This window comes from Stylophora pistillata, chromosome 3 (genome assembly GCF_964205215.1).
Source record: "Stylophora pistillata chromosome 3, jaStyPist1.2, whole genome shotgun sequence".
Lineage (NCBI taxonomy): Eukaryota > Metazoa > Cnidaria > Anthozoa > Scleractinia > Pocilloporidae > Stylophora > Stylophora pistillata.
This window is the reverse complement of record NC_142521.1, coordinates 20,970,001-20,981,066: the sequence shown is the minus strand read 5'-3', so window position 1 is coordinate 20,981,066 and position 11,066 is coordinate 20,970,001. Positions and strand designations below refer to the sequence as shown.

At 38.1% G+C, this 11,066-nt stretch overlaps 1 protein-coding gene across 4 annotated transcripts in view; it reads left to right on the top strand.

Annotated features, from left to right (window-relative positions):
• Positions 1 to 1,603: 1,603 nt before the first annotated feature.
• Positions 1,604 to 11,066, top strand: part of LOC148735010 (uncharacterized) — a 12,801-nt gene continuing 3,338 nt past the window's right edge. The window contains exons 1-6 of one of the 4 annotated variants that reach the window (XM_088754877.1): positions 1,604 to 1,641; positions 1,800 to 1,874; positions 2,985 to 3,094; positions 8,936 to 9,371; positions 10,348 to 10,585; positions 10,792 to 11,066. The exon at positions 10,792 to 11,066 is cut by the window's right edge and continues 3,338 nt beyond it. In XM_088754877.1, the coding sequence (XP_088611003.1) occupies positions 8,949 to 9,371; positions 10,348 to 10,585; positions 10,792 to 11,060 (930 nt within the window). In that variant the 5' untranslated portion in view covers positions 1,604 to 1,641; positions 1,800 to 1,874; positions 2,985 to 3,094; positions 8,936 to 8,948 and the 3' untranslated portion in view covers positions 11,061 to 11,066. Of the gene's footprint in view, positions 1,875 to 2,984; positions 3,095 to 3,139; positions 7,605 to 8,935; positions 9,372 to 10,347; positions 10,586 to 10,791 lie in introns of those variants that run through there. The other 3 variants (XM_088754876.1, XM_088754879.1, XM_088754878.1) reach the window with 3 other exon arrangements.

The following is an 11,066-nucleotide window of genomic DNA, read 5'->3' as shown; positions in this document are numbered from 1 at the left end:
CACTAATGTATCTTAGGGTGAACTCTTTTTAAAGATAGTAACCTAGGACATATTTCGTTTCTAAGAAAAAAACTTGAATAGCTTCTTTGTTCTCATTGATTGATCGACTCGGCAATATTGGGGTAAGTTTGATTGATGTTTACCTTTAGACCTTTCCCACGCAAGGCTCACTTGATTGCTTCCACGATTCACGCTGTGATCACAGGCATTGCATCTACATTGCATCACAAAAAGTGTTTTTGGAAGAAAACTAAACAAAAAGCTTGAACTTGACAGCTTTTTTCCCAACCTTGGCTACACACCCGAAGGCGGGAAGTAATATTCGAAGTGTGAACTTTGGTCTCGGTTCTTGCCTGAACTGTTGTCCATTGTCTATCCCAAAGCCTGGCTTAACACTAAGAATGGTACTTGCTCTTCACTTAAGCTTGAGTTGTTGTACAAAGTGACACAATTAGCAGAAGGTGGAAACTCTGAGAAAGCCATTATAGAAATTAAAACATTTTTACGCAATAACTTGAACTCTGAGAGAGAGAGAAACGGTCAAACAACATCAGTGAGATCTTTGAAATTTACCAAACATGTATTTTGGCGAGACATATACTACTCGGACCTTTCCCACTTAAATTGTTTCTACGTTTGGGTGATTTCACGGCATTCATATTTTCAGCTCGCTACAAGAAACGTTTTTACTATAAACTGAGCTAGTTTGTTCAACAAATGAATTTATCGGAAGAGCCTTATTTCTACTTTCATGGCTCATTAAAAATTGATTATTTAGCTAGAGTTACGCTTGATAACTTTGACTCCGAGACGGGAAGAAGAAATCTTTAGAAAATGCAGTAGACAACAATTTTCTCTTTTAGAAACCTTTCGCGTCTTTTTTTTTTTTTTTTTTCTGTAAACCTGGTCATCGCGGCAAATAACGATTTTTCCAAAGTTGCTTTTGTTTGTCAAAATTTTTATGAAGGTCGATAAACATTTAAGGACAAAATTTAGAACGTATTTATTGAAGCCGTAACTTTTCGTCGGAGTACACCAAGGGATTGTGTCTGTTTTGTTGGTGAAGAATAAAGTCATGCTGTTGGAATGAAAACAGAGTTTCTGTCGGTCAGTGATGGAGTTTCGGAAAGAGGAATCCAGAGGTTTGAAGTTAGATTCCTCACGAGTACCCGTGGAATTATTTTCTTAACATACGGTTGTGACAAGGCAAAGAGAAACACATATCTTTATTTCGGATTGAGTTTTCAAAACATAATACGTTTCTTTAAAGAGGCTGTTTGCGAATTTTTTGCTAGTGAGGCACCCGATTGAGGAGTAGGAGAAATGGAGCTCATGAGATCGTGGCGCTTGTTGCTTACAAATCAACACGACCTTCTAAGTTATGCAGTGTTATCTATCGGTTGCCAGACAACTTACATTCAAACGTCTCCTTAAAAAAATTCTTTGATTACACAGTAATCTCGTGCAGAGCCTTAAAAGGAAGTGGCAAGTGTCTGGTTGGAAAATTAATTACCACCTACGGAGACACACCATGGGAGCAACTTAGTTTGTATATGATAGGCTTGTCTTCTTGATACTGAGTCAGTTAAATCAACTTCATCAACTTTACTGCGGCTCTCCGAGTTTTGAATCAACAGTCAGGTAGGTATGTATGCCTTAGTCTGAGTAATCGTGTAGTTGGCTTTGAGCGCAAAACTTGCTACTTTTTGGGGGGGGGATAGCGTAGTATAGTACTCTTCTCTTAGTTGCTTATTCAGCTTAAGATTCCATTTTCCTTGACAACTTTCTCATTAACGAAGAGATTCTACCCTGTCTCCGAGATATTAGTTGGGCGTTACTACCAACTGAGCTACGAGCCATTCGTTAGGAGCGAGGTAAGTTTTAAAGGATTCTTCTTTCTCTTGTTGGTGCCATCAGAAAAAAAAATTACGCTACTTATCGGAACGCCCTCAGCTCATCAAGCTCAGGTCAAATACTTGTTGTCCGATCTGCCGCGCAAAGGAACGTTGAACAGATTTACCATCAATATCAGCGCAAATTTGCACTCAAATACAGGCGATATATCACTCATTTGCTTTGCTCAGTTTTTTTTTTTTAAAGCTCCACACGTCCGGGTGCAACGTTATAAATAGTTGCACCTGACGTTGATTCAATTGCGCGTTTACAAGATATCAGTGTTACTACCACGATCAGGGTCATCTTTCAAGAAAAGTCGGTTTTCTTTAAAAAAATACCAGTAATCAAAAAAATATCTTCAACAGTGAACTATAAACATTAATTGAGTTTTCAAATCTCAAAGCATTCTTAGAAAAGGCCTTTTACGAACCAGTTTAATGCTTCTGAGAAACCATTTTGATGAGATCAAAATAAGGTTTTCTCCTTTCAAACTTTGTGGATATAGATGAACTTGAAGTGATAATCAGATTGCCTGGTTTCGTTCTAAGTAAGTAAACAATCCTCCTGCAGGTCTGGGACTTGGGTTAACGATTCTTCACTTTTTAAAGAATAATGAATTGTGTTTTTGAGACTATATTTCAACTAAGGCCAAGGAAAATGTTGCCTCATTCGAATCACAGGTAGACCTGAAAGTCCAATTTACTCCGACGGTATTTTAAGTTCTACGGCTTTAGAACCAGAAAGGCAAACAGTTTTTTCTGAGTCTTCTTAGATTAAACCCGATTAATATATACCTGGACATGGTTCCTACAAAAGTCACACCTTCGATCAGTCTGTGCTATGTTATGTGACTAGAACTGCAAGGTGTTTGTGACGTCAACATTGGTTCACAAAAGTAGTTACACTTCGAAACAAAGTTGTACAATTTTAAGACGATAGCGCTCGATTCTGCAAGATCAGCTAATATCTTTTTAGTCAGACGTACCTCATGAAAAAAGAGCCTTTAGACGGTTGCCAGCTGGCCTTTACCATTATGCATTTGCTCTGAAAAGCGTAATTCAAGAAACTATGTACTATTTGTTCCGCAGACTTTTTCCTCTGGAAAGGCCCCACGCCTTCAGGTTTGCTGTTAGTAATAATTGCAGGCTGACTTGTTCTCAATTCCGCGCTCACAAAAGACGCCTCTAACCTAATCACGGTAATCTTTTATTAAACAAATGATGCGATCATGTTGCAAACTTTTTTTGTTTGATTTCGTCTTGAGCGAGGGAAGAATTAGAACCTTCCCAAAACTAGTTGCCATCATCATCTAGTAAATGAATTATAAATGATGTTTTAGAGGACCTGAAAGTTATTTAAATTATGGCCAAAGCGATTGTTGCTTTATTCGAAATTATATTACAGAGAGACTTAAAAAATCCGATAGCCTGACGGTATTGTAGGATCGTCATCTTACGACGAATGAAAAAACAACAAACAGTAATGTATCTTAGGGTGAACTTTTTTAAAGATAGTAACCTTGGACACCTTTCGTTTCTCAGAAAACAACTTGAACAGCTCCTTTGTTGCCATTGATTGAGCGACTCGGCAATATTGGGTTAAGCTTGATTGATGTTTACCTTTAGACCTTTTCCACGCAAGCCTCACTTGATTGCTTCCACGATCACGCTGTGATCGCATGCGTAGGCTCTACATTGCATCACAAAAAGTGTTTTTGGAAGAAAACTAAACAAAAAATTTGAACTTGACAGCTTTTTTCTTTCCCAGCCTTCGCATCACTTTCCCAGCCGAAGACGGGAAGTAATGTTCAAATTGTGAACTTTGGTCTCGGTTCTTGCCTGAACTGTTGTCCATTGTCTATCCCAAAGCCTGGCTTAACACTAAGAATGGTACTTGCTCTTCACTTAAGCTTGAGTTGTTGTATAAAGTGACACAATTAGCAGAAGGTGGTGAGAAAGCCATTATAGAAAATAAAACATTTTTACGCAATAACTTGAACTCTGAGAGGGAGAGAAACGGTCAAACAACATCAGTGAGATCTTTGAAATTTACCAAACATGTATTTTGGCGAGACATATACTTCTCGGACCTTTGCCACTTAAATTATTTGTACGTTTGGGTGATATCACGGCATTCATATTTTCAGCTCGCTGCAAGAAACATTTTACTATAAACTGAGCTGGTTTTTTAAACAAAGCAATTTATCGGAAAAGGCTTTTTTCTACTTTCATGGCTCATTAAAAATTGATTCTTTAGCTAGAGTTACGCTTGATAACTTTGACTCCGAGACAGGAAGAAAAAATCTTTAAAAAAATGCTGAAGACCACAATTTCCTCTTTTAGGAACCTTTCGCGTCTTTTTTTTCTGTAAACTTGGTCATCACAGCAAATGACGATTTTTCCAAAGTAACTTTTGTTTGTCAAAATTTTTATTAAGGTCCATAAACATTTAAGGACAAAATTTATAAAGCTTTTATTCAAGTGGTACCTTTTGTTTTCGTCGGAGTACACCAAGGGATTGTGTCTGTTTTGTTGGTGGAGAATAAAGTTATGCTGTTGGAATGAAGACAGAGTTTCTGTCGGTCAGAGACGGAGTTTCGGAAAGCGGAATCCAGAGGTTTGATGTTCGATTCCTCATGAGTACCCGTGGAATTATTTTCTTAACATACGGTTTTGACAAGACAAGGAGAAACCTTGAGACCTTGAGACCTGAGGCACCTTGAAACAGGTGCCTCACTTGAAACCAAGTGAGGCACCTGTTTGAAGAGTAGGAAAAATGAAGCTCATGAGCTCGTGAAGATTGTTGTTTACAAAACAACATTACCTTCTGAGCTATGCAGTGTTATCTATAGGTTGCCAGACAACTTACATGCAAACCTCTCCTTAAAGGCATTCTTTGATCACACAGTAATCTCTTGCAAAGCCCTAAAAGGAAGTGGCAAGAGTCTGATTGGAAAATTAATGACCACCTAAGGAGACACACCATGGGAACAACTTAGTTTGTACATAGTAAGGTTGTCCTCTTGATACTGAGTCAGTTAAATCAACTTCATCAACTTTACTGCGGCTCTCCGAGTTTTGAATCAACAGTCAGGTAGGTAGTGTATGCCTCAGTCTGAGTCATCGTGTGGTTGGCTTTGAGCGCAAAAATTGCTACTTTTTGGGGGGAGATAACGTAGTACTCTCCCCTTAGTTGCTTATTCAGCTTAAGATTCCATTTTCCTTGACAACTTTCTCATTAACGAAGAGATTCCGCCGTGTCCTTGAGATATTAGTTGGGCGTTACTACCAACTGAGCTACAAGCCATTCGTTAGGAGCGAGGCAAGTTTTAAAGGATTCTTATTTACCTTAGAGGTGCCATCAGTCTCAAGATGAGGTCTACTGAAATAAAACGCAAAAATAAAACATTGGGCTATGAAGCAAGTGGCTACAAGAACTAAGGTCGTGTGTTACATATACGAAACAGGAGCCAACAATGATCTAACTCCGATCATAATTTAATGTATCATAATTGAATGTTTCATGGTACTTCGGGGGATTTAAAGCTCATTTTAGGACAAAAGAAGAGCGAAAGATCAGCAAAGGGCATAGCCCATTATACATCACGGCAGATGTGCGACAAAGAAAAGTGTAGTGTTTGAATATTTGTTAATTTAAAGGGAGTTTTATAAGGGTCAAACCTGGAAAACCACAACTTTCGCTGAAATGTTTGTAAAAGCCAACGTTCAACAGCTTTATATTTCTACTACTTCTTCTCTTCTTCTCTTCTACTTCTTCTGTACCTTGTTAAGTTACTCGTGCCGGTGGTAAGACTACGACCCAGGTAGCACGTTCACATTTTTCACGTCCACCTTTTCCCGTCAGCGGTCCCAAAAAAGCTCACCTCTGGAAATAAAACCATTTCTGCGTATCTCGGACCTCAAGAAACCCTTCGAGTAATCATTGCACCAGCTCAGACACAGCAGACTCGAGTGCGAGTCGGTATACCTACATGAAATACTTGCATTTTGGAAACAGTGGATTTGAAAAATCAACTCAACTAGTTAGTTATTTGGTATTCGTGCCCAAGAAGGTAGCCAAGTAATGATCTATCCCCCTCAAATATGGTCGGGCCCAAAGCGATCAAAGTATTATATGACGAAATATTATAGAGTGTGGCTGATGCGTAATGAGAAATTTAACATAAGCCTCAGTTGTCTGGTCAGACCAGAATGTTCACGCCCATCGGGAAAAGATTGACATCTAGATTTAACCAGAAAAAAGAAAGTAAACAAACCCATGTTGTGCCTCTCTCCTTAAATCTTCCCTTCCAAGATAATAAATTTAAGAAGTGAAAGACTACTTCTTATAGAAGTCCAAAGCCAATCAATGCATCATATAGCGATATATTATTGAGCATGGTTTGATGTATCAGAAGGAACTCTGCGCCTCGAACTAGAGCCTCTCGTTCACCCCAAACCAAGCTTTGCACTAAGCGAGGGACAAAATGTCATGGAATGTATGTCAGCAGGAGGAGAGAATATGGCTGCTCGGCTAAGAACTAGGTCAACTTCGTCTTCCGGCCGGAAAAACCGAGACTAGTAGAATTGCTCTCGATCCGCCTTGAACAGGCAAGATGAACAGGCAAGAAGAGGTATAATTACTGTGTCCCGATTTCTGGATCGTCTGTCGAAGTCACAGCGTACTCTTACTATAGTTTTGAACGAGCAGCAGATATTCTTATGAGGAGAACAACACGGAATGCTGTTGCAGAGTTCACATCTTTACTTTGCAATTCATTTTATTAGTAAACGAAAATGCCAGTTTCAAGGTAATTTCTGTAATTAATCAAACAATCAATAGAAATTAAAATAGTAAGAAGAGGAAAAAAATACGACTCAATTTTTCAGCGTCTTAAAAAATACTTGTAAATTATTTAAAATCCTTACTTCTACTCGAGGCAATTGTCCTCTCGACCGGTCCCTTCTTACACAAAGTAAGCACCAAATGTTTCTATAGATACTCAGTGTGGTTTCGGAGATTAACGACAAAAACACCCCTCTGAGTTTCATTTGGTAGGTTTGACTGTAACTCATTTTGAATATTACATACCGTCAATAGAAGAAAATCTAGTAAGAGTGCAGGGAAGTTGAAAACTTATCAACAGTAAAATACAGTAGTAATTTAGCAAGCAGAGGTCTTAATCACCGAACTAAGTTTATCTTTCGTTCTTTTTGTCCTAAATTGAGCTTAATCAACCTAAACTATAATTTACAAAACAAAAATATGAACTCAATAAGGATCGGAGTTAAATAATTGCTTGCTCCTGTTTCCTTTATGTAACACTCGACCTTAGTTCCTAGAGCCACGTGGTTCACAGTCCAAAGTTGTATTTTTGCGGAGTTGTCGATTTCTGTGGACCATAATTTTGAATTAATTAGCGTTATTCCGCACACGAGAAACATGTTTCTGAACTAACAACATTTCGCCAACATTTGGTTCACAGTTTAGTTAAAGACTTATATTTAAACAAAGATCTCTCACGTGAAGTAATTACAGCCTCCTTTTCAACGAAATGGAAAGAGAGAAACCCTGACGTACGCTTTGTAAACAATCATTAATATATTATCAGGAGGTGTTGACTATCCTGCCAAGTTGTATCGCTATTATGGGAGCAATGCATAAATTTCAGGACTGCAATCCACTTTTGGGGTACAGCAATATGGACGGTAAGATGATATTATATTAAATAAGCTGTAGATTGGATGTAAAATGCGAAACAACCGAGTTTGCGTGTGAATGTGTACATTTTCGAATAACTGACGGCATCGTCAAATCAACTCATTTATCCAACTTTAAAATTTGATTAAATCGCACTGAATCATTTCCCCAAAAAATCCTTGGAGATCGAAAAGAACCACACTTCGCTTACCAAAAGCCAAATTTTCAGTCGATTATTTTGTATAGCACATAGTTAAATAACAGGTTACTTTTGACCTATTTTTAATCTTGTTAGAAGAAGGTTGGATAAATTCAATTAGATTGTGTAAATAAATGATCAAGAATTGCTCAAATTGCTGTCAAATTATGTACTGATGTTGTTTCTCAAGATTTGGTAGTTTTTATCGGTCCAAGTGTCTTCAATTCGTGGCACCACACTCCGAGATTCGTCTGAGATTTTGAGCTTCGAAAGCGGCATTTGGTCGAAATTCAGTCATTATCGATTTTCTCGAAAATAAATCGATATTCAGCCAAACGAAGTATGCAGTGCTTTCACCATAAGTCCTACCTAACTTGAGAATATGAGCCGAATCGATTTTTCGGCTGTTGCCACCATATTCTGAAAATGTTCGACTTTTGACCACATTTCCTCTTAATGATCACCTTTAGACCTTTCCCACGCAAGCGCCGGGGTATAGCGAAACCAAGTAGCTTTGTTCTTACAAGCCACAACTGATGTGCGAGGCCGAAATATTTCAGAAAATGTGGACTTGACAGCTTTTTTTACCAGCCTCGGCTCAACTTTCTAAGGCGGGAAGTAACGTTCGAAGTGTGAACTTCGGTCTCGGTTCTTGTCTTGTCTTTTTTATCTGAAAACTTAGTTATCACGGCAAATGACGATATTTCCAGAGTAATTTTTGTTTTGAAAAGTTTAACTTCTATGCAAGGTCAGTAGCTGACGTTAAATATCACCCAGATTTTGCATGATTATCTGATTCTACAAAGTAATGCTTTCTAAACCTGATATTGGCGGTTGCCGTTTTATACACATGTATGATTCATTTCAACCTAGATAAGGCTCTTAAGGGTACAAAGTTCTTTTTCATTTCTGTGATTTGTTTCAAGGAAGCAATGACTAATTAGATTTCTGTGCCATGTACTCACTGTAAAAAGGAAGGTCATTTCTTCTCTTGCTCAAGTCTAGGCTTTGAAAAGTGCAAAGTTATTTTCTCTTTTTATGACCTTTTGCCTTTTGTGTTTTTTTCCCATCGGTAATTAGTGACCAGCTTATGATAAGCAACATGAAAGTATGCTAAAGATAATTTTTTCTCTTCGACAGGATCACTTTTATCATGACAGATTGTGTACTCCCGCAATTGCTGCAAAATATCGAGCAGCTTCTCAGCAAGGCTGGTAATCTAACTGGGGAAACTGTAAACCTCCTGAAAGAGTTGGGGGAGATGTACGAAATTTTCCTAAGTATGATGGCAGAAAATGGCGACACAAAGAAAGAGACAGATTTAGCTAAAAGATACAAGGATGCAGCCAATAGAATTTTATGGGACGTTTTGTTTAATTCTTACCTGGAGTTGAAGACAAAATCAACTCGTAGCTCCATTTTGTTCGATGAAATAGAAATCACCGAAAATGAAGAGGGATTCAGCAAACTCCCAGAAGCCATGAAACTTAAAGTCAAAAATAGAAAGTGGTACTTGGAAGAAGCCAAAAAAAGTATTAAGAAGATCGACAAAAAACTGCCATCCCTGTTCAAAAAGGTGAGAGTTGATAAAATTGAGGAAACATGGTAATGGGTGCCATTAACTGTTCTCCCTATCATAATGATACCAGCGTGGTTTAATCTTCAGAAGTTAGTGTAAGGTGTGCTGATATTTTAAACGAATTAGAGAGTGAAATTTTAGTGTTAAGAGAAACACTTGTTGTGGTCTCCGAATTTCTACTCCACAAGGATAGTCTTTGTGAGGAGAAAAATTTACTATGCAATTATTCCAAACGTCAAAAGCGGTCGTTTATCGATATAAATGTTTCTACTCTCACCTGAAATCAAATGAATACGTTTTTGTTTGGGAGAATCTGTGGTGTGTGCTCCGATATTTAGATAAATGCCTTAGGAATTAGTTGATCTGTATTCATCAGCACGCCCTTAACCGCGGTCACGTGATTATCCTTATTTATCATTGTTTAATTCAGTTCATGAGTATTCCAATAACGCTGTTCTGTAGGACACTTTGTCTGATTTTAGCATTACTCTATAGTAGTATATCGAACCCTATTACTGAAGAGAGTTATTATTAGATGTTTCGGTACAGCCTGACCATAAGGTCTGAGCCAGCGACCGAGATCAAAATTCTCCATATTTAAATAAGATCTTGCAAATTAGTGAATGAGGAAAAATGAAAGCATAGCTAAATTATTGGGTTTTCTTTCCTGTGCGGGCTAAAGCAATCTGTTGAGTCAACCCACAACAAAATCCATTTTTGCGCATCCCTTACTCAATAATTATAACTCATGATGAATGAAGAGATAGATCAATTTGATCAACGAGAAAGCGCGTTGATCCTCCATGGGATGGCGTTTCTCAACACTCAAAAGTTTACTGCTGAGCGCCGTATTTCGTCTTTAGCCTGTTGAAAGTTGCTACAGTAACATGTTTACGAACGCTCTTTCCTACTCTCTACCACAACACAGTCTTCTTTTTAACGAATTGACAATAAGTATAACTTTATCTATCAGGTGCGAGAAGCGAGGCGTAACAAAACACAATCTAGAATACAAAAAGGGGACGTTGAGGAGTTGGAATTGGATGCAGAGGATGTTGAACAAGAATTAAAGAGCTGCAAGAGTCACCTGGAAGGTGCTGAACAAGCATTCAGCGAGCTGAAGAAAGAAATCGATAATGAATTTACCAGTTATAGAATCAAGTTAGTGGCACAAGCAGCAGGTATCGCAGGAGGATTCATGCTCGGTAAAGGTAAGAATTGTCAAAGAAATGCAGGAATCGTCACTTTATAAGTAAAGTATCCATTAGCAACTCAGTGAACTTCTAAAATAGAAACATGTTGAAGTCGATTTCCTCAAAGGTGGGCAATTTGAAGTCTGAGATTCTTTCTTGATTAACAAAACTCCACATCTCAGGCCATAACTTATTTTTGTTTCCCTTTTTCTTTAATTTAACAGCTTTACTTCAAGAAACCACTCTGTGGAGCAGTACTGTGGGACAGATCGGGGAGCGAGTTTCAGGTGTGTGGGGCTTAGGTGGAGTTGCCGCACTATCTGTAAGCTTCGGCCTCCATTTGTATCAGAAAATAGAAGCCTATAAAAGAAATCTAACTGAGGAGCTCGATAAGCTACAAAGTGAATTGGAAAAAATAAGAAAGCAATGCAAACTGAGGCAGGAAAATTTTGAAATCAAAGTGACCAAAAGAATGGAGCATTTAAAGATGTGATCTGTG